Source organism: Aethalodelphis obliquidens, unplaced genomic scaffold (assembly GCF_003676395.1).
Source record: "Aethalodelphis obliquidens isolate GAN/ISIS:26980383/991018 unplaced genomic scaffold, ASM367639v1 scaffold21, whole genome shotgun sequence".
NCBI lineage: Eukaryota > Metazoa > Chordata > Mammalia > Artiodactyla > Delphinidae > Aethalodelphis > Aethalodelphis obliquidens.
The window spans coordinates 26,998,557-27,022,164 of NW_020837965.1; the positions used below are offsets into that span (position 1 = coordinate 26,998,557).

The 23,608-nt window shown below is 43.0% G+C and overlaps 2 protein-coding genes across 2 annotated transcripts in view; one reads left to right on the top strand and one right to left on the bottom strand.

The window, feature by feature from the left end:
• Window positions 1-23,608, top strand: part of TDRD9 (tudor domain containing 9) — a 114,429-nt gene that overhangs the window by 960 nt on the left and 89,861 nt on the right. Inside the window, exons 2-3 of the mRNA XM_027120685.1 lie at window positions 15,677-15,783; window positions 22,972-23,069. Of these exons, the coding sequence (XP_026976486.1) occupies window positions 15,677-15,783; window positions 22,972-23,069 (205 nt within the window). The remainder of the gene's footprint in view (window positions 1-15,676; window positions 15,784-22,971; window positions 23,070-23,608) is intronic.
• On the bottom strand, window positions 8,511-9,523 carry RD3L (RD3 like). The gene is made up of 2 exons (XM_027120729.1): window positions 9,225-9,523; window positions 8,511-8,845 (listed from the first exon to the last, which is right to left on the bottom strand). The coding sequence occupies exons 1-2, from the start codon at window positions 9,521-9,523 to the stop codon at window positions 8,548-8,550; spliced, it is 597 nt and encodes a 198-aa protein (XP_026976530.1). The 3' UTR covers window positions 8,511-8,547.

Here is a 23,608-nt window from a genome sequence, read left to right on the forward strand (position 1 = left end):
AAAGCTGCTGTAAACATTCTTGCGCAGGTTTTTGTGGGCTCAGAAGTTTCGGCGCATTTGGGTAAATACCGAGGAGCACTAATGCTGGATCTTTGTTCAGTTTTATGAGTGCTTCTCCTCCCATTATTCCTTGACTTGGGTGCTGTCAGTTAATCTGTTCACATGATTTTAGTGGAAATAAGGCAAGAGGATGCTTATATTTGTAGGAGACCTAGACCTGGTGAGTAGAAACACCTTCTCCCTCTTTAAAGAAGGTCACTGTGGAAGTATCCCCTGCTTGGGGTATCTGCATCACTGCTTGGCCTCTTCCCCCTGAGTTCAACACCCTTTACCGTTGAGAAGATGGTTTTGATTTTAATTTTTTTTAAGTTACCATTGTGCATTGCCCCCAGCCTTCACCCCCATTTGATCTAGTGGATGGACTCAAGAGTCTGAGTCAAGGTCTCATGGGTTGTTTTGAGCCTTTGTAAAGTCAAGTGCAACTTGGGATCGTTGGTAAATCTGTTTCTTGGAGGCAGGGAGGGGACAGAGAGACTCTGGTACAGCTTTAGAGTGGCTGTTTTGTTTACGTTTTCACACACTTTGTTTCCTTTAATTACTCTGGCGAATGATCCCTTAGATCCGCCCCCTGCCCCCACTCCCCTGCTTGCTCCATAGACTTAATGGGCAGAACAGTATTGCTTTTAAATGACTCACTGTGGTACTGAAGTAAGCTATTATTGACCTTGGCAGAAACGCCAAGCATGGATTTAAATGTCCTTTTAACTTCCTGGACCCTTAATGCTCATCTAATGCCAGAGTCTCTAGCAAATAGTAGGCACTCAGTTAAATATAGCTATATTATTTAATCCTCAAAACAACCCCTTGAGGTTGCTGGCATTACCTTGATTTTATAGATGAGGAAACACACTTGGGTGGTAAAGTGACTTGCCTGGTTTCCAGGAATAAATGGTCAAGGTAGGTAGAATGACTTCCTCCCCCACCCCCAAAAGATATCCACTGGAACCTGTGAGCATTTTATGTAATGTGGCAAAAGGGATTTTGCAGATGTAATTAAGGTTACAGATCCTAAAATAGGGAGATTACCTGGATTATCTAATCAAATGAGCTCTTAAAAGCAGAGACCTTTTCTGGGTAGAGTCAGGGATTTGAAACTTGAGAGGGACTTGACTGGTCATTGTTAGAGGGGCCACATGGAAAGCTTGAGAAGGAATGTGGGCAGCTAAGAGCAAAGACTGGATCCTGGCTGACAGCCAGCAAGGAAATGGGGACCTCAGTTCTACAGCTTCAAGGAGCTGAATTTGGCCAACGACCTGAATGAGCCTCCAGCTTAGGGAGTGCAGCCCTGCCAGCACCTTGATTTTGGCCTTGTGGGACCCTAGACAGAGGACCCAGTTGGTCCACCTGGACTTGTGATTTACAGAAACTGAGAGATAATGAACTTGTGTTGTTTTAATCTGCTGAACTTGTGGTGACCTGTGGCAGCAGCAGGAGACTAATACAGTGGTAGAGCTGGGACTCAGACTTAGATAAGCTGACCGTGAAGCTGTGGCAGCTCCAGTGCCTGGCAGACAACGGCTGCTCAGAGGCTTGTTGAGTGATGTCTTCCCAGTGAAGGAGAGTTTTTTTAAAAAATAAATTTATTTATTTAATTAATTTATTTTTGGCTGCGTTGGGTCCTCATTGCTACATGTGGGCTGCTCTAGTTGCGGCGAATGGGGGCTACTCTTCATTGCAGTGTGCAGGCTTCTCATCGCGGTGGCTTTTCTTGTTGCGGAGCATGGGCTCTAGGTGCGCGGGCTTCAGTAGTTGTGGCATGTGGGCTCAGTAGTTGTGGCTCGCGGGCTCTAGAGCGCAGGCTCAGTAGTTGTGGCGCAACGGGCTTAGTTGCTCTGCGGCATGTGGGATCTTCCTAGACCAGGGCTCAAACCTCTGTCCCCTGCATTGGCAGGCGGATTCTTAACCACTGTGCCACCAGGGAAGCCCTGAAGGAGAGTTTTGATGTTGGTGAGAAAACATTCGATGTAGGGGAAGGCAGGCTTTATAGGTATAGGGTATCGCATAGTGAAAAGGTATTTGAGAGGGCAGTCACTCAGGTGGGAAGATTAGCTTGCATTGAGTCCCCGGAGTCCAGTCTGTGGGTGCTGTTAAATCAGCTTAATGAGTCATATGAGTTGTGACCAGAAAAAGAGCAATAGAAAATACCAGACTGTATCATGGTAGTTCAAATAAGAATTGCTCTGTGAGATGGACCTATGTCTGTGTGGTGAGTACAGAGTCACAGTGTGAGTTTCTTTCTGAAAGAAAGCCCTGCTTGAGTTCCTGTGGTGAGAAGTGAGCCAGGACCAGGAGTTGGGAAGGGTGGTAAAGTGAGTAGGGGTAGTTGAATAAGGTTTGCAAATGATATATTCAGTGATCCTATGAATTTCCTCCCGTCTTGTTTTCCACATGTTATTGTATTTTCACTCCTTTGTGCTGATTGTGGGAGATGCTTTCCCTTTTTTCTTTTTCTTTTGGCTGTGCTGGGTCTTCGTTGCAGGCTTCTCTCTAGTTGTGGTGCGCGGGTTTCGTTGCTCTGTGGCATGTGGGATCTTAGTTTCCCGACCAGGGATTGAACCCGTGTCCCCTGCATTGGAAGGCGGATTCTTAATCACTGCACCACCAGGGAAGTCCTGGGGTGTGCTTGCTTTTGTTTTTACATTCCTGTTTCTTCACCTTGGCATATGAAAAAGAGAAACTTAGTGGCTGTGTTAGGCCGTTGTGTTTTCCTCCAGGGTTGTCTGTGCCAGCTTTCCTTTGGAATGCAGGGCATGGTCCTCAGATTGTGGCTGGCAGCCTCGCTGCACTCCCATTGCCCTTCTGCCCAGTGTTGCTTTCTTTGTGTGTGGACTTCCCTCTGTCTTCCTAACTCACGCGAACTCCTGGGCTCATGACGGTCTTGCTTAATTCTCGCTTTGACTCTCCAGTACCTTAAAATGTACTTTGTCACAGAGAAACTCCACTACAGAAAGCTTTCAAATCGCTTTTCAAAAGCATCTGGTGATGCTGTTACCCAGTTTCCTTTTTTGTTAATTTCACGTTTCCTTCTTGAAATGTCTTACTATAAGCTGAATGCCTACTGCGTTGGGCATTGTGTCAGGTGACGCAGGCAGTGCAAGCAATCTCACTCTTCCTGACAGACGAGGCAAGTCCCATCTTATAGCTGAGGAAGTCAAAGATCAGGTAAGTTGAGAAACTTATCGCAGCCCATGTATCTGTTATGTTGTACAATGGGTGTATTTGACTCCAAAGCATGTGACTTTTTCCTTTTTGCCTTGTCTTTCAGTATTTAGGCCTTCCCTAGATGGTAGTATTTGCTTGTGTTACTGTTTTCTGTTCACCCACAAAAGTCCATGTTTTTTAAAAACCTTTGTCTGTTTAACAGATTTAGTCTATTAGGTAATTTTCCCGTTAATTGAAAAACTATTTGAGTGTCTATTCTGTATCTACCACGTGCAGCTGGAGTAGAGGGATTGAGAGGGAGGGAGGACATGAAGTCAGAGAGGCAGCAGGGTGCCAGGTCAGGAGTTCCTTGTTCAGTCTCAGTGAGCAGCCTGCTGCTTCATCTTTGACATCGGGGAGCCCACTGGAGGGCGCTTGGAGATTTTGGGCATAGCTGCCGCGTGTGGTCTCCGCTCTAACAGGGTCACTGCCAGTTGAATGAATGAAGGGGGCCGAGGGCAGAAACAGGGAGGTCAGGTGTCAACTTTATGTGTAAACTTGGTTGCACCATGGTGCCCAGATATTTGGTCAAACATTACTCTGGGTCTTTCAGTGAAGATATTTTTTGGATAGAATTAACATTTAAATAGGCGGATTTTGAGTAAAGCAGGTTAACCTCCATAATGTGGGTGAGCCTCATGCAATTAGAGGCTGAGTAGAACAATTATGGCCTGAGTAGAACAAAGACTGATCTCCCCTGAGCAAGAAGGAATTCTGCCAGCAAACTCCCTTTAGACTCAGACTGCAACTGACCTGGGTCTCCAGCAGATTTTGGGCTTGCACCTCTACAATTGTGTAAGCTAATACCTTAAAACTAATCTCTGTATATACAGATGTCCTGTTGGTTCTGTTTCTTTGGAGAACCCTTACTAATACATCATCCAAGCAAGAGAGAGGACGATGGTTTAGACCAGGACAGTAGCAGTGGAGGTGGCAAGCGATGGTGGAATTCAGGGTATATTACTAAGAGGCGGGAACTTTGTAGCTGGACCAGGTATAGAATAGGAATGGGGAAGCAGTCACGGGTGACACCAAGGTTTCCAGCTGAGCATTTGGAAGGTGTTGCCATCCACTGAGAAAGGCCAGACCGCAGGAAGAGCTGGTTTTGGGGGAATACGAGGTGTTTGATTTTGAACATGCTAACTCTGAAAATCCTGTTAGATAACAGTAAGTGCATGAATTGAGGAAAGAAGTCTGGTTATGGAGCTAGATGTTTGGGAGTTTAAGGCTCTGAGGCCAGTGAGGCTCTGGGTGATGGAGCCTGGTGGGTGAGTGCAGAGAGAGGGGAGGCCTAAGGACCCAAGCCTGGAGCACCTGAATGTTTAGAGGTTGGTGAGAAAAAATGCAAAGGAGACCGAGAAGGAACCACTAGCAGGGTCCGAGGAAAACCAAGCGAGCGAGCCTGTTTTAAACAACTGCTTGCTTAGTGCCCTGTATGTGCATCTCTTAGTACTTTGAAGGAATTATTTATTTATTTATCTATTTAATTTATTTATTTCTACTTTTTATTTTTTGGCTGCGTTGGGTCTTCGTTGCTGCACGCGGGCTTCCTCTAGTTGCGGCGAGCGGGGGCTGCTCTTCATTGCGGCGTGCGGGCTTCTCATTGCGGTGGCTTCTTGTTGTGGAGCACAGGCTCTAGGTGTGAAGGCTGCAGTAGTTGTGGTGCAGGGGCTCAGTAGTTGTGGCACACGGGCTTAGTTGCTCCGCAGCATGTGGGATCTTCCTGGACCAGGGCTTGAACCTGTGTCCCCTGCACTGGCAGGCGGATTCTTAACTGCTGTGCCACCAGGGAAGTCCCAAGGAATTATTTTATGCGTTGTTTTCCCCACATAAGAACTTCTTGAGGGTGCAGATTTTCACTGAATCTCCACCTCTTAGCACAGTACCTGGCATATAGTGGGAACTCAGATGTCTGTTTGGATGAATGAACTGCCTTCGTAGGTCCCAATTATTGATTGCTTACAATGTGCTCGGTCCTTATTCTAGAAATGATGAGAGTTGCTTCCTCATTTGCTCCTACCTTGAGTGAATCCTGAAATCTGAGTTATTCCTCTGACCAGAGCTGATTTCCCTAAGGTAGGGGTGTGCGTGAGTGAGTGTGTGTGTGTGTATGTGTACAATCAGTCCGATAAAAATCAGCATATCCTGGCAACTGTGCCGTAAAGTATTTCTAGAAGAAGAGTGTCTCACTGTGTATACGATCACCACCCTGGTCTGAATAAACCACCGTCATCTCTTGCCTGGATTATTACAAAAGCCTTCTATTTTTGGTCTCCTGGCTTCCTGTCTTTGCCCCTAATAATTTATTTTAGCACCTAGAAGAATACCTGGCGTGAGGTAGATGCCCAGTTGATATTTCTTGAATGAAGGAATCCTTGTTTTTTGTTTTTTTTTGCGGTACGCGGGCCTCTCACTGCTGCAGCCTCTCCCGTTGCGGAGCACAGGCTCCGGACGCGCAGGCTCAACGGCCATGGCTCACGGGCCCAGCTGTTCCGGGGCATGAACCCGCGTCCCCTGCATCGGCAGGCGGACTCTCAACCACTGCGCCACCAGGGAAGCCCTGAATGAAGGAATCCTTGAGTAAACATTCACACGTAAGGTTTGAGGAGCACATGTGCGACTTTCTGTGGGGTAGATGGCTATTAGAACAAGATGTAGACTCTGATCGTGGCTTACCCAGTGTTCCTCCATCTGGCACCTGACTCACCTCCTGCTGTCTTTCACTGCATTCTGGACACATTGGCATTTTTCTATGTCTTGAAGACACCACACTCCTTTCCACACTGGGGCTTCCACACCTGTCTGTCTTGTGCCTGGAGTGCCTGCCCTCTTCCATTCCTGCCCTGTTTCTTCCCATGACAGGCTCCTTTCATCATTCGGGGCTCTGCTCCTTCAAGAAGTCTCCTGTGACCTCTATAACTACAGAAGTCCTCCCCCACCTTCTTTGGCAGTCTCTCTAGTCTTTGTGAACTTTTTCTCCTCCTCTAAAGCACTTATCACTTGCCCCAAGTCTTGCTGTTTGTGATGTGTTTTAGGGTCCTCCACCATTGTTGGGGGGCCAGAATGATTCTGAGATTTCTGGCTTGTAGAATTGGATGGATAGGTAGGGTTGTCATTTCCTGAGAAATGACTGGAAAACACTAGTTGAGGTGTTCGAAGAGTTATGCTTTTAGTTTGTGTAAAGTGTGTTGTTTTGATTCCTCTGTTCCTTTCTTGAATTTTATTTATCCTTTTAGGAAACAAACCTCTATGATTTGGTTTTGAGCATGTTGATTTAAGTTGCCTGTAGGTCTCCCAGAGGAGGTGTCAAGTAGGCAATTGCCTGTATGCATTTGGAGCTCAGACGTAAGTTGGGGCTGGAGGTGGTGTAGGGGCCTGCCAGGCTGATGTGAATCCTAGCCCTGCCATTCAGTATCTCTTGTGATATTGGGCGAAGGCATCGAACAGGTGTGAGGCTGTTTGCTTATCTGTCAGATGGGAATAACATCACCTACTTTCAAGTTTAGGATTAAATGAGATGTACATACATACAGTGGTTAGCACAGTGCCTGGCATGTAGCAGAATGACTTTCATGTTATTAAATGGATTCGGCTGGTTAATAATGCCTCCTTTTCAGAGCTTACTATATGTCAGGTTATCAGAATCCTTTTACGTGGGTTAGTGTATTTATTCCTTGCTATTCCCTACTTAAAACTTTTAGCTACTGTGCCAGTACTTTATCTTTGTAAAACATACCTGAAGCTTTCCTAGTAGTCCTCTCCCCCATCTGCACCCACTTTATATTTTTAACGCTCATTCTTTTCCCAATTTTAGGTACTATAAGTAGCCCAGTGTATAAAAGTGTGGATCTATTAACATTCAGGAAGTTATTTGTGTTATAATTTCTACCTGATTTGTCAATTTTTTAGAAACAACCATAGATTTCAGTTATACACACCAGTACTGACATAGGAAACATGGTTATTAGGTTATTGCCAAAAACAAATGTGAGAGGTAGAAACTCAGAATACTAAAGTCCCTTTTGTATTTTTCCAGTCCCTTTAAAAGTCTGGTTGTACAGTTGACTCACTGCATCGTGGGTGACTTAGAGTGGTGTGGGGTTCGTCTTCATCCTGGACTAGTGGGATAACCTAACGTCTATAGCTTCTTCAGTCACTGTAAGCTTTTTTTTTTTTTTTTTTTTGCGGTATGCAGGCCTCTCACTGTTGTGGCCTCTCCTGCAGCGGAGCACAGGCTCCGGACGCGCAGGCTCAGCGGCCATGGCTCACGGGCCCAGCCACTCCGTGGCATGTGGGATCCTCCCGGACCAGGACACGAACCCGTGTCCCCTGCATCGGCAGGTGGACTCTCAACCACTGCGCCACCAGGGAAGCCCCTTTTTTTTCTTTTTAATGGAAAAAAACTCACTCGAATAAATCTCCAAATATAAAGTTATGGACATTAGGTTCCTTGGATTTACTTTTAAGAATGGTATAGATTCTAGCACTTAATCATAGAAATAAATCTGACTAATGAATAGTTCCCTACTTTAATGAAATTCTGAGAGGTTGAATTTTATGTTAAATATTTTGCTATTTTAAATGAACATAATATTGGTTTAGATTATAGATTGGCATTGACTGTTTTTCTTTGAGTAGCTGTTACTAATGTTGTTAAACTAGTCCATTTCTTTTTTGCTCATGTAATATAGAGCTGTTTTTTTAAATACTTTTCCTTAATGCTGGTTGAGATTAAAAACGAATCTCAGTGTTGGGATGAAGCACTGCTTTGTTTTCAAACTGCACATTATTTTTTCCCTCACTGCCGTCTTCCCCCTCCCCCACAGAGAATGACTGATTCATTGTTATATTGTAAAGATAAGATTCACATCAATCATTTATTTTATTCTATACATAGTTCTTTTTAGAATAAAAACAAGGTTAATGTCAAAGTTAATTTATCGAATTTCATACTTGGTACTTTCATACAAATTTCATATTTCATATTTCAAAATAAAATGCCTTAGTTCCTGTTGGGATGTGTTTGAGGTATAAGAAAATACTTCAAACATTTTTTGAAAATATTTAGGAAACATTTTAGTTAAAAGCATACTGTTCAATGAAAACATTGCATTTTTAGAGTGGTTAAAAAAGGAACACTATTTAAAACATAGGCTACATCGACAGGAATTTTAACTTCTGATCTTGCGACAAAGAGTAGCATTAAGTCACATCACTTTCTCTTTTTTCTTAATATTAAGGGTTCCGATACTAAGACTGTCAAAAACTCCTCTGTTTACAAGTAATTTAACTTGATGGGTAATAATATGGTAGGTTCCATATCGTATGTGAGAATGTTGGGAACCTGGTCTTTGTGTTTTTGTCTACGTAACTTGAAATAGTGGGTATTTCATCCTTGTCTGGACTCTTGGAGCTTTCTCCTGGGATCATGGAGCGAACAGGACAGGCTGCGCTCTGTGACTCTTCCACGCCTTCTTGCTGACTGCCTTTGTCAGTACTACTTAAGAAGTCCTTCAGAACTTGCTTGAAGATGTAGACAATTTCCCATGGCAGTACATCATTTTCTGCCAGAACTTCTCGAAATCTAGAGGCAAAGCAGTTATCAGTATTCAATTCAGAAAATCTCTTTTGTCGTATCCCTTTGTCTCCAAAATTCAGCTTAGATAATGTGACCATATAGTAGTTACCCACCTTTTGAGTAAACTGCACATTGCTTTAAAATTATACTTCTAGTAAAGAAATTTCAAAAGAGACTTTAAAACATTTCCTAGCCAGTGAAATACCAACAGTGGTTTTTTGTGTGTGTGTGTGTGTGTCCGGCCCATCCTTAGGGATTTTGGTTGCTGGGTAGTTGATACACATGATTAAAAAATTTATATGATATAATACGATTTCCAATCTAAAGATGTGAGGAGCTTAAACTTGACAGCAAATATCACAAGAAGGGAACGTAGTATTTTTACCTGCTGAGAATAGCTCCAGTTTGACAAGGTTGAACCTGTGAGCAAAGAACTTCAAGTTGTCTTTGTTCAGTAGCTGGGATGGTTGCGTGGGGATTCTGATAGTTTCTCAGCCAATTGTAATCCACACCTGTTCTTTTCACTTTTTGCTCACTTTCGATCTCTTGTATTAATCTCTCTCGTTCCTTTAGATGCCATTTTAATTCCCGAAGCAGAGTCTTTGTCACTACTTCTGAGTCAGGGTAGCGTGTGGATTTGTAGGAATTGTGTTTTGGCCATTTCATCCAGCCAAAAAGTGGCATTTTTAGCCTATGGAAATATTCTCACTTGTTTATTTGCATAAAATATTATGGTTCTGATGAGCAAATATTTGTTTCTTTACAGTAACTTTGCCAGAAAAGTGCATGAATTTTTCACTGGTTAGATATACAGGTCAAAATAAGATTAGAAGGGATTAAAGTCTTAATTTCTAACTAGGTCAGTGCCAAAAACCAGGCTTTGAAAATACTTTTATGTAGCTAAGGAGAAATGAAATGCAGTCAGATAATCTACAGACTGAACAATTTTCTGAAAATACCACTAACACTTGCTATTAAAAGTTCTTAGGAGGCTTTAAAATATGAACATATAGGAAAGTGCTATCTGCAAACATACTTTTGACTTATGTTTTGTACAGAAAAGGTTTAAAGATTACCTGTGAAGTTGATGGATCCGATGTGGTGATGTTGCCGAGGAGTTTACTTGAATTGGTGATGAAGGTGTGCTTCACTCAGGCATATCTCCTTCTCCTGGATGTGTCCCCTGTTGAAAGAATGATTCTCCTCCTTTACCCACCGAAACTGTATTTGAAATAACTAACCTTCTGTGTTAGGAATGAGGTTGTGATGTCTTCATTTGGAGAGAATGCTCATTAATTCACCTTGTAAGTAAGCTAGAAGAAATGACAAAAATAACTTACTATTTAATCTTTACAAATTATATAATGGTTTGCCTTTTGAATGTAGCTCAGTGTATTTGAAAGAGATGCCGGCAGCTACAGATTCTGGTCCTAAATGCATTTAGACATATCTTTGATAAAGAAACGAAGAAAGGTCGTCTGAAGCACCACAGATGCGCTGCCAGCTCAAGTGAAGACTGTCGCACGATGTGATGCTTTGCTGTGCATAGCTGCGGGTCACAGTTTAGTGCTGTATTTTTATGCCTGTAGAGCTCTAAAAATAACCATGTTGCTTTTATTCTTCAGCTTAACTTTCAGGCGGTTTAGAAGCCAGGTCACTGTCCCCTCTAATGAAAGCAGGAAAAATAGATCAGACTTGACTATTTGCACAATATACATTCTGAGAAACCTCGTTACAATTGAGCAAAGTAGGCAAAGAATGCTGATATCAGTCGTGTGAAATATTTAGTAAATGTTATATTCTGTACACATTTTGTTTTTCTAAATAGTATTTAAATTTGTATATTTAAACAAGTTGTAATGCTCGAGGACATTATATACACATAAGTAGATAACTTTAAAATATACTTTATAATCTCTAAAAACATGGTGATAAGACAATAATAGATTAAGGTCAGAAAAAAAATAGAGACATGACAACATATCAAGTTCACAACAAAATCTTATAGTTCATTATAGAAAATCATTTTCGTGTTTTCTTTTGTAGCTGAAAGTGAAACTTATACTCACAGTTTGGGCGAGTACTGATGTGTAATTGGTCTTTATTGTGCTAGTTTTCTATTCCAGAGAGGTTTGTGTCTTTGGTTTAAGCATGGACAGGTTCGTTACTCTGTAGTTCTGTGTTAAATGACTGTGTAGTGGCTTTTCCTTTTACAATATTTGTTCCTTCTGTTGCTTTTTCCTTCAAATGAACTGTGAAGAATAGACCTCGTTTACATCAGACCTGCATGTCATGCATGATAAAGAGTGATGTGTGTGGTCATCCTCCAGCTCCTGTTACTTATATGTTAGAAAAACCCAGATGTCAGGATTCATTATCTGTAACTAGAAGGTTTTCATATTGCATTGTGTATAGTACTGTGAAAGGGAAGGGAGTAAAGTTTATCATGACAGAACTGTCCTATCTGATTTTCTACTATAGTTATGATGAGTCAGGCTGCTTCTCCCTTTCAATAGACTTGTTGTCATTGCTTTAATTTTTAAATTTTTTGCCTCTGAAATGGTAACAAAAATATCAAAAATGTATTGGATGTGGAGCATAAACCGACTTTCTGTTCCAGGCCCTCTTTAGTCTTGCCTGTCCCTTCTTCTCCGGCTTGCTCTCTTGCTCTACCTGAATCTGTCTGTCGTGTCAGCCAAGCCTGACTGCCCCACACAGGCCGTGCTCCCTCTGGCATTTCAGCTTTGGTCACACTGACTCTCTTCTGAGTCGCTCGTTTTTCTTTTCCATGTACCTACACTGTAATTCTCTTATTTATTTTTGCCTGTGTTGGGTCTTCGTTGCTGCGCGAGAGATTTCTCTAGTCGCGGTGAGCGGGGGCTACTCTTCGTTGCGGTGCGCGGGCTTCTCATTGCGGTGGCTTCTCTTGTGGAGCATGGCCTCTAGGCTTGCAGGCTTCAGTAGTTGCGGCACGCAGGCTCTAGGGCGCATGGGCTTCAGTAGTTGTGGCGTGCGGGCTCCGTAGTTGTGGTGCGTGGGCTCAGTAGTTGTGGTGCGCAGGCTCAGTAGTTGTGGTGCATGGGCTCAGTAGTTGTGGCTCGCAAGCTCTAGAGCGCAGGCTCAGTAGTTGTGGCACACGGGCTCAGTAGTTGTGGCGCACGGGCTTAGTTGCTCCGTCGCATGTGAGATCTTTCCGGACCAAGGATCGAACCCGTGTCCCCTGCACTGGCAGGCAGATTTTAAACTACTGTTCCCCCAGGGAAGTCCCTATACTTTAACTCTTTTTCAGGGCTCAGTTTCGATACCAACTAATTTTTTCTTCTGTCTGAGGGAAAAACGTTTTTCCCTTGGCCCCCACGCCCTGTTCCTTTGAATTCCGGTTTTATTTCTCTTTATTGTTAAACTAATAGTCCTTTACAACTAGGTTCTGTCTGTCCTCCACTTATTTGCAGCTCTCATTAGCTCAGCAGATAGTTTTGACTGTGCCATGTCCTAGATGCAGGTTAGGGACTGGGGATGCAGCAGTGGACCAGACAGACCTATTCTCTGTCCTCATGGAGCCCGTGTTCTAGTGGAAAGATGAACCCGAGGACCCAAATCACCTAGTGCAGTGGTCATGATACACTCGAGGTCTCCCCAGTTCACTGTGGAGGTCAGGGAAGGCCTTTCTGGGTAGGGGCTGTCCTTTGAGCAGAGGTTTAAAGACCAGCGAGGAAGCCACACAACGCGCTTCATGCGGCCAGCTCCCTCCTCAGCTTGGCCTGTTAGCGCCTAGCTGGCTATTGAGATTCAAGTCTGGCCTTCACGGAGCTTTCCTTACACCTCGGCTCACATTCAGTGCGTTTTCCTTTGATCTTCCTCGGGTAAGCCAATTTTCCTAGTACTTAGTGTGTGCTACTTGCATTATTATACATTTTATTTTTTCTGTCCTGTCTCCGGAGATTGTTATGCCCAAATGGCATTCTCTGATTACAGTAGTTCCCCTACTACCATGTAGATAGAGAACAGAAATATTTGTAGATCAAGGTAAGGAAGTACCTTTGCATTAATCCTTCCTGTTTGTTGGGAGTATAACCAGATTAATGTTGGATTTTATTCGTCACACATTTTAGTAAGTTGAATAAATGAATTATTTCTAATGGATTGCAACCTCATTAGGCTATTTTGTGTGGAAGACATAAAGCTTAAACTATGACGCAGTTAGGTTAATTTCTTTTTGGTCTTTGTCATGGTTTTCTAGGCTTTATCTTCTTAGCTGAACAGCAAAAAGTTTTATGACTTGAAGTGAGATAGGATCGTATCATTCATTGTGTGTGTCTGTGTGTGTGTGTGTGTGTAGAAGTTTAAGATGTGTAAGGAAGTACTTAAGTCTAAAAAGACAAAATTTTGGAATCTCGAAGGGCAGGCTAAGGAGCCAGGTTGTTTATATACAACTTGTATATATTTATGGTCAGGGGGCCTTATACAGTTCTCAGCAGCATTTGATTGCAATTAAAGGAAGATTTTTCATTGTGAGAGGACTGATATCTTTCTGTTTTTAATTCCTTTGCTACTGAATTCAGAGTTCTGAATTATTGGTTGGTTCTTTTTGGCTATTAAAGATGCAGTTAATATTTGAGAAACTGTGATGTTAAATTCCTTTTCCCAATATTAATTCCCTCTTTAAAATACTCTGATTGAAACACACTAAGATGTACTTTTTCATGTTAAAAATCCTATTCTATTGGGTTGTCCACATCTTATTGACTTAAGAGAATTCTTAGTGTGCGTCTGCGTTCTGTGCTGCAAATGTTCACTCGAGAGAGACCACTGTTCTTGCTCTGTAACCCTTATAGACGTTGTTCATAAGTTTTACATTATAGTTTAGTTTGTTATTTTCCTTTTTTGACTTTTCCTTTTTTGTGTTCTTGTTTAAGCCCTTCTTTACTTCAAAGTTATAACATACAGAAGAAGGTCAGCTTTTTAGGCTTAAAAAAATAAGTACTCCTGGGTGTTGAGTTGGTTTGAAATTGATTTGAGATTGGTTTGAGGTGTAGGGGTCCCCAAATTGGATAATCATTATTCAAAGTAAGTAGTCATTGTTCCACCCAGGAGATTTTCCTGATTCCTAGTACGCCCAGTAACCGTGTGGCATATCCTGGGTATTTTGAATATTATGTTATATTATGGGACTCTGGGTCTTGCTTAAATCCTGTGGGGATTGCAGCTGACCAGCTGTGTTCAGGCTGCAAGTTCCAGCCAGCTTCCTTTGGGCAGTGGTCCCTCTGGTTTTCAGAGCCTTTGCAGGGCTGTCTGGATCTGTGTTGCACTGTGCCATCTAGTGGCCGTCCTGTAGCTCAGTTCTCAAAGTCTGTGATGGGCTGTTTGGGGTCAGGGCACGCCTGCCAGCCCAGGGGTGCACCCAGCAGTTCCTAAAGGTTCTCAGGTGTCTGCAATCTCCCTGGTGCTTTCCCAGCCCAGGGCCTCCCTTTTCTGGTCCTCTGGCCAGAAGACAGGGGCTTTGTTGCCCTGCTCTGCCAGGCACTTCCTGCAGTGATGTCTGTCTCCCAGGCCAAGCAGTGGGAGGGCAGAGAAAGAAAAAAGGCAGTGAGAGTTGGCCCCACCCTCTTATAGAGGGAGTTTCCCTCCCTCAGAGTTTGATGCTCCGGCCGCACCTGGCTTGTGAGAGAATGGAGAAAAGAAAAATGTAAGGTGTGCACTGCCCCCGTTTTGAGTATTTGGAGTCCCCTTTCCTGCTGGACCATATGGTAGCTCTATTTTTAGTTTTTTAAAGAACCTCCATACTGTTCTCCATAGTGGCTGCGTTTTGGAAAACAGCCACTTTATGTTTCCACCAACAGTGTAGGAAGGTTCTCTTCTCCACACCCTCTCCAGCATTTTATTATTTGTAGATTTTTCGATGATGGCCATTCTGACTAGTGTGAGGTGATACCTCATTGCACTTTTGATTTGCATTTCTCTAATAATTAGCAATGTTGAGCATCTTTTCATGTGCCTCTTGGCCACCTGGATGTCTTCTGTGGAGAAATGTCTACTCAGGTCTTCTGCCCATTTTTTGATTGGGTTGTTTTTTTTTGATACTGAGCTGTGTGACCCATTTGTATAGTTTGGAAATTAAGCCCTTGTCTGTCGCATCATTTGCAAATATTTTCTCCCATTCTGTAGGTTGTCTTTTTTTTTTTTATGGTTTCCTTTGCTGTGCAAAAGGTTGTAAGTTTGATTAGGTCCCTTTGTTTATTTTTGCTTTTATTTCTACTGCCTTGGGAGACTGACCTAAGAAAACGCATTGCTACGATTTATGTCAGAGGATGTTTTGCTTCTGTGCTCTCCTGAACCTGTAGCGTCTTGACTGCCTTTAGTTCAAAATAATCCTCATGTAAAAGTGACACATTTTGGGGAGGCTTATTCTGAACCCCTACAGCTCCCATACATGTCTTTGCATATGCTTCCTTGTCTACAGGTGCTGTGAATACTGCCCTTGGGGAAGATACTGAGGAAAGAAGTGTCAGCTGGCAGGAGATGTGTTCTGAGGTTAATAGGACAGGTCACAGTGCTCTGCAGAGTAACCACTTGTACCCATCTGCCTCCCTCTCCTCGTAACCTAAGCATAGTTGTACTTCTTGCCAATTCAAAGGGTGGAAAAGGTTTCTCATTGTTTCAATTTGCATCTATTTGGTGACTGACTGTGAATTTGAGTGTATTTTCATTTGTTTATTGACAATTTGCAGTTTTTTTTATAGGACTTAATGTAAAAGTAACTATTCAAGCATTCTCCTAGCATGTGGGAATTCCTTGGCTTTCTGTAAACAGTGTACTAACTTTTAAAATTCTTTGCAGGCCACTGAGCCAGAAGAGCTCAGAGACGGAGTATATTAACAAATACAGAAAACTTGAAGCACAAGAGTTTGATATGTATGGCAGTGATCATTCAACCAGTGGGCCAGGTAAACGAGTATCTTTAAATATCATAAAATATGGTATGTGAGTTGTTCACATGTTAAAACATTAACTTCTTTTTTTTTTTTTGCGGTACGCGGGCCTCTCACTGTTGTGGCCTCTCCTGTTGCGGAGCACAGGCTCCGGACGCGCAGGCTCAGCGGCCATGGCTCACGGGCCCAGCCGCTCCGCGGCATGTGGGATCTTCCCGGACCGGGGCACGAACCCGCGTCCCCTGCATCGGCAGGCAGACTCTCAACCACTGCGCCACCAGGGAAACCCTAAAACATTAACTTCTTAAAAGTGTTTAAGAAGTGTATTTTGATCAATAAAGAATCCGTATTGCTTGTTAATTCAGGATTTTGGGGGGAGGAGTATATGACAGATTATAAATTGTGAGTGTGTGATGATATGTTGTGAGCTGCTCATGTTTTCCTCTCTTAAGTACAGTGTCTAAATAGTCTGTCCTTTGGAAGACTAATAACGGTCCCTGACCTTACTATTAATTAGAATTACTTAAAATTGTTACTATAATTTTAATAATAACAATACAATAATATATTATATTATTATAAAATTATTTTATTGTTATTAAAATTATTATAGTTTTTAAAATAATAATCATATTAAAACAAAATTTTAAATAGTACATAAATGTATACAATAAAAGGTAAAGGTCCTTCTTAACCTCTCCTCCTCCCAAGGAGGAGATACAAGGATACAACTGTTCAGACTTTAGGTTAAGCTAGTTACTTTCTGTGAGTATGCACTTTCTTTTAGTGAGCTGATTGTCTTATTAGCATTAGACCGTATTCATATGACAGAAGTAAGTTTTTGATTTTTTTGCTTTATAAAAGGTTATCCGTCACAAGCTTCCTACCAATTCAGTCAGGAAGTTCTGCCTCCTTTCTTTCTACTCTGTGTACTTATGCTCGGACTTAGGGACAGAAGTTGGGGTTAGAGTAATATTTTCCAGCCTTTTTGAAAATTATGAAATATAGTCCATACATAAAAGTATACTAATCCTTATTCTTCTTGGTCTTTATTTGGGTTTCTTGACAATATAAAATATTGGTATCTTTCATCAATTCTGGAAAATTCTGAGCCATTATCTATGCTCCACTCTCTCATGCAGTTTTGTATTTTTCATTTTTTTGGTCACTCTACTATATGCAGACTAATTTCTCATTGTTCATCTTTCTCCTAAGGCAGAAGCAGCTTTGAGTTCTTTGTCTTCCTCTCTGTGTCCTTGCCTTATTATAGACTTTGGCCTGGTGTTTCCTCTCTCTCTTGCCAAGCTTTCGGTTTTTTAAACATGATGTTTGTATATTTTGTCTAGCATCTTTAGTTGTCCTCAGGAGGAATATTTGTGTGAACAACCCAGTACATTATTACCAGAAGTGATAGTTCAAAGAGATAGTGTGTCCTTTGATTCAATATTTACTTATTCTAAGAAAAGTACAGCGTAGTACATGTAAGAACATTTATTGCACTGTTGCTTATTTATGGGAAGCCTTAGAAGTCTCTTAAATGTCAGTGAACAGAGGCCTGGTGATTTTTATCTGTGTAGGGGAGTGTGTGGACTTTGATAGAAGCCTGAAATAGCTGTGTGTTATTGTGGAAAGACATCTGTCATTTAATATTTCCTTTTGGGGAAGTGTGTTAGTTTTCAGAAGACTCTTGATGATGTGATCCTTCTTGTTGCACTCACATATACAAACCCCGAGCACACCACTGTGGGTCCTGGAGCCTGCCATAGGGATTGCCGCTGTGTGGAGATGGCTAGATGAAAAATGAGTGCCTGCAAGTGCAAGTGTCTGCTCTTATAACTTTTGATTTGGATTCATATTTGAAACTGCTATTTGCTTTCTCTGTCCATGGCATCTCAATATATTTGGAGCTTTTCACTAGGCAGTCATATAGCTTTGACTGCACTTGGAGGATTGACTCAACGACCAACGTTTATCAAGGTGTGTGCCAGGGACGGTGTGAAGCAATGAGAATGTAAGTTAAAAAGACCTGGTCCCTCCTCTTACAGAGATTATCATTTAATCATGTAGTTACACAAATAAATGCTTTTGGAGGTAAATCCTCTGAAAGATAAACTCTCTGGGGACTTAGGACAAGGGGTTCTGCCTTTAGCTGGGGTATCAGGAAAGTAACAATTGAGCTTGGAGCTGAAGAATTAATAAGTTATAGAAGTTACCTAGACAGTTTGGGGCTCGGGGGAGGGGAAAATGTATACAGAGGGCCTGTAATAGGAGAAAGCCTGGGGTGTGGGTGGGCAGGGTCAGTTGGAGACTGAATAATAGCCCTCCACAGAGATCCTCACCCTCCTCTTCAGAACATGTGGTGACTGTGCTACATCACATGGTAAAAGGAACTTTACAGATTAAGTTGAGGAGCTTGAGGTGGAGGGACTGGGGGTGGGTCTGGTGTAATCGCAGGGCTGTAAGCAGAGTCAGTCGTAGATGTAAGGACAGAAGCCGGAGTGATACAAGGAGGGGGCGGTGAGCTAGGGAGTGCAGGCGGCTTCTTGAAGCTGAAGAGGTGGGGAATGGGTTCTTCCCCACAGAGCCTCCAGAAGGAACCAGCTGTGCAGACCTCTGGATCTTAGCCCAGACTGCTTTTGGACCTCTGACACTCAGAGCTGTAAGAGAATACTGTAAATGTGTGTTGTTTTAAGCTACTAAGGTTGGGATCACGTGTCACAGGAGCAGTAGAAGACGAGTGAGGTTGTGTTGGATGAGGCTGGATGAGATACAGGCACAACTGGTGATAGGGCCTGGGGCCGTGACTAAGAATTTTAGGGTTTTTTTTTGTTTGTTTTTTTGTTTTTGCGGTACGCGGGCCTCTCACTGTTGTGGCCTCTCCCACTGCGCAGCACAGGCTCCGGACGCGGCTCAGCGGCCATGGCTCACAGGCCCAGCCGCTCCGCGGCATGTGGGATCTTCCTGGACCAGGGCACGAACCCGTGTCTCCCGCATTGGCAGGCGGACTCTCAACCACTGCGCCACCAGGGAAGCCCAAGAATTTTAGTCTTAATACTCAGAGCAAGGGGAAGCTGTTGAAAGTTCTAGGTTTACCTTGGCATGAGTGTGTGTGGGTGGGGGAACATCAAGGGATGAGATCAGTGTTTTGAGAAGACCACTCTGGTCATATTGGAGAGACTGGACTGGTGGGGACCAGCATGGACATGAGGAGAAGTCCAGGTGAGACTGGATGGTGACTGATGACTGGGGTGATGGCATGGAGTGGGGAGCTGGTCGTGGGATGGCTGGACAGGACCAGGTGATGCATGGATGGGGATGTGAGGGAGGAGAGGGGCCGCAGGAAGCAGGAGGTGCTGCTCCATGCTTTGAAGTGCGGCAGTGCCTATGGGAAGGAGATGAGGTTCCCGTGTGTGTGTGTGTGTGTGTGTGTGTGTGTGTGTGTGTGTGTGTGTGTGTGTGTGTGTGTGTACACAGCTATTTCTATCCCTATTCTGTCTGTTTACATTAAAACTGTGAGAATGCACTGGTACCTCTAATTCCAGTCCAGCCCCAAGGTTTCAACGTGAAAATTTTGTTATATCCAGTTTAAAATACTTTGATTCAAAATACCTTTGCTGGGACTTCCCTGGTGGTGCAGTGGTTAAGAATCAACCTGCCAGCAGGGGACATGGATTCGAGCCCTGGTCTGGGAAGATCCCACATGCCATGTAGCAACTAAGCCCGTGAGCCGCAACTACTGAGCCTGCGCTCTGGAGCCCGCAAGTCACAACTACTGAGCCTGCATGCCACAACTACTGAAGCCCGTGTGTCTAGAGCCCGTGCTCTGCAACAAGAGAAGCCACCACAGTGAGAAGCCCATGTACTGCAACAAAGACCCAACATAGCCAAAATAAATAAATAAATAATAAATTAAAAAATAATAATAATTAAAAAAATACCTTTGCTTTTGGCGTGATACAGGTGTTATTTCATCTATATAACTGTTTTAGAAAATCATTTCTGAGTAGAAATCCAAGAATGCACATTCAGTGAATTTCTGTGAATTACATTAGAATCATTGTATATAGTTTAAAGTAAATCATTTTTTAAAAATTGAGATTTAATAGCATTTCTGAACAGCTTGACCTTGGTTCCAGGCTGTGGACTCCTGCGGGGTTTCTGTTGTTTTCATATAGCAGTTTTGAATTTGTCCTGGCATGGTGTCCTTAGTTGTGATTAAAGGCCACAGTGCTACCTCCCTTTTAATTTGGTGATATTTTTGGTGGTGGTTTCCATCCCTTTGATAGCTTTTCTTTTGAGTTTAGGAGAATGGCCTGTCTGGAGTTTTTAATAACTGAAAAGGGAAATATTCAAATTAAGTTTAATTTTGTGTTTGGAATACCAACCCATACTTGGAAAAAGTGATATGTAATTATTTTGAAGATTTAATTTTATACTTAAATCAGCAATGTAGTAATTAAACTTATTTTCTGTAGTGTACAGTGTCTAGATTTTATGATAAGAAACGTTATTATGTTCTCCAGTTAAAATCCATTATATACTGTTTGGAACCCTGACTGCTGAATTTTTTTGGTTAGATTTTTTGTATTTGAGAAACTAGCAATTTTCATGGTTTCCAGTTTTTTCCAGTTCATGTGAGATATTTTAATGTTAATAACCTCAGATAAAGAGATAACAGGAAAATAAAATTGGAGGTTGAGGTATTTCTGGTACCACGTTTGGATTACGCTTTGCTGTATGTGGTTTGTTGATTCGCGTTGTCACCTGTCTTCTCTGAGAACGTGCCTGCCATATTTCCCGGCCCCTCCTTTGATTTGGTTGCTGCTGCACAGGTGAAAGAGCTGCACAGCCGTGAACATGTCTTTTGCTTGTGGTCTTCCCTCTGGCGGTGGATGTGGAGGCTGGACTCGATTTGCGCTCAGGTCGGCTGCAGCCAGTGACCTAAAAATGTCAGCCTGTGTTTCTTGTTAAATAGAGAGAGGGCTGTGGTTTAGACAATACAGTTAGGACTTCTGCAGTTTTTTTCTTGTAGCATTTCTGTCTTTAAGCAGCAACCTTCAAAATGCATGTAATCAAGGAATGTAAGTCACATCAGTGTTGTCAAGGTGATGGCTCGTTCAGCAGCACCGTGAGCCACGGCTGCAGGTTCTGAGCAAAAAATACAGCTGCTGCCTTTCTGTCTTTCTAAAGAGTCTGTGTCACCTCTCTTCCCCATGCAGGCCTTGTCCCTCTCACCCTGTGTCCCACTCCCTGTCACTGCATCTCCCAGCGATGTAGCAGCTCAGGAGCTCCTCCCTCTGTCTCTCCTCGTTCGGTGGGCCGCATGGAGTCTCATCCCTTCCCTTTGTGTTAAAAAGGCCTATTATTGATTGATAAGCCTACCAACACCAAGAATGGGAAGGTCTCTATTTTTTCCCTATTTATGCATATATCATCTCAGTTCTTGCATTTGTAGACTGGCCTGGGTACCCAGCCATCATTTAGAATTCTACATAATTTAATAAAATCTTGGAACCATTTGTAAGTTAGGAACTGTTTACACATTGAGTTTTGCTACATGTTTTGAAGGTAGTGTGGTTAAATTAAAGGGCTTTTTAGCTGAGAGTGCTTCTGGAAGGGGTGAGATTGAGCGCAAGTATACCAGTGGGAACACAGGACAGCGTCAGTGATTGTGTTTCTTGAAAGCTAAGCGGAGCAACGGAAGGAGAGTGAGATGTGAGAGTGGACAGAAGTGCACACTTTGTGGAGTTTGGCGGTCAGTAGTGAGGTGACTAGAAGTTAGAAAGCTGTTGAGGGCAGGACTTAGAGAACTTTCCTCCGAAGTCAGTGCTGTGATGCCCTAGAAGGAACTCTGTTTCCACAAAGAAGCTGTTTTTGCTTTGAGAGAGAACAGAACTGGCTCCTCTGTTCTTAAAATTCAGAACAAGTACTGCACATCTTGATTCAGCTATAGGAAAATAGCCATATTTTCATTATATAGTTAGACCGATTTTGAAACTAAGAGTATGTGTAGGAGAAAATGTAGGGGAGCAAAAACAAAGCATGGACACGTGTGTCAAGTGGGAAGGGTGACGGCAGAGCAGAGGGAGAGGTTGGGTCAGAGAAGCGAAGGGCTGGGAGGGACAGGGAGGGGGGCGTTGAGGGGAGACCTGGGGAGGGAGCCAGCTCAGTGCTGAGTTTGGGGGGGACAGGGAAGCGTTCAAAGTTCATTTACTTTGGAAGTAAAACTTATTTCCCAATAGAAGTCTGTATCCTGTGAATTTTGATGATTTATCAAGAATTTGTGGCATCCCCGGAGTATAGTGCGTGTATTTACAGGAGGACGTTCAATAGCGGAGCTGGGCAGAGCTCCCCAGGGTGTGTCTTTCTTTCTTTTTTTTTAAATAATAAATTTATTTTATTTAATTTATTTATTTTTGGCTGTGTTGGGCCTTATTTGCTGCTTAACAGGCCTTCTTTAGTTGCAGCGAGCAGGGGCTACTCTTCATTGCAGTGCACGGGCTTCTCATTGCGGTGGCTTTTCTCATTGTGGAGCACGGGCTGTAGGCACGCGGGCTTCAGTAGTTGTGGCACGTGGGCTCAGTAGTCGTGTCTCACGGGCTCTAGAGCGCAGGCTCAGTAGTTGTGACACACGGGCTTAGTTGCTCCACGGCATGTAGGATCTTCCCGGACCAGGGATCGAACCCGTGTCCCCTGTATTGGCAGGCGGACTGTCAACCACTGTACCACCAGGGAAGCGCCCCAGGGTGTGTCTTTGTCAGAGTAACGTTGTCCCTTCCAGGGTGCTTGTTCCTAAGGTATCCTTATGGTGTTTGGTTGTCTACTACGGATTTAGTAGCAAGGAATGAACACTTAACAAATTGGTGTGAAATTTCAAATAAAAGTTTGTTCTTTAAGCTAAACATTTTTGTGCCATTTTCAAGTGATGAGTACTGTGCTCTGCAGATCTTTTATCTTAGAAGGTAGTGCTGAGCCTACAACAGTGATTGCTGTGATGGAGGGTAAGATGGTGCTCAGCTTGTATAAATTATTCGCAGTGGGTGCTAAGGAAATTTCCTAATTACCCTGCTCACAGTGTTAGCCTGTAGAATATGTATTTGTGTGTGTGTACAGCTTGCTGTGTATATAGATAAAACACTAGGTTGTTTACCTTGTCTTTTTTCGTATAAGAAATAGCATTGTATTTGTTTTGTCTGAATCCAGGTCCAAGGCCACCTCTAGCTGAATCAAGCAGTGTGATGTGCATCCCAGAGACAACTTATAAGTATCCTGATTTGCCTATAAATCGATGTAAGGAAGAGGTAAAATTACTTTTGTCATAATGTAATTTTGTTGTTTGACTAAATGCCGGCGACCCAGCCCTTGGTTTCTGGTCTGAAGGTGATGAGGTGCTGGGCAGGCACCCGGGGGAGGTGGTTTTGTGTAATAAGCGTGTGGATGGCCTTCCTTTCGGCGGTGCTTCACTTGTTCAGCCTTCCCCTGAGCTCATCTCCTCGCATTTAATTATTCACCTAGTCGTCCCTGCTCTGAAATAAGTGTGAGTAAACACCTGCTGGGCCCCAGGAGAGCTGCTTCTGGCAATACCGGCTGCCCAGACTTTTTAGAAAGCAAATAATGCCCTCAGCCGCAGTCTCTCTAGCATTCCACTGGGTTTTCTTTACGCTCTGCCTCGTTTGTTTGCCTGGTGATTGATCAGTCATTGATATGTAATTTTAAGAACAATGTTGGGCAATATAGCAGCAGGATGATTACACTTTTAATTAGTTACATGTTATTAAACATGGGTAAAAGTAAGCGTATTGAAACCTTAACTATACTAGCAGCAGAAGTCGTTATAGAT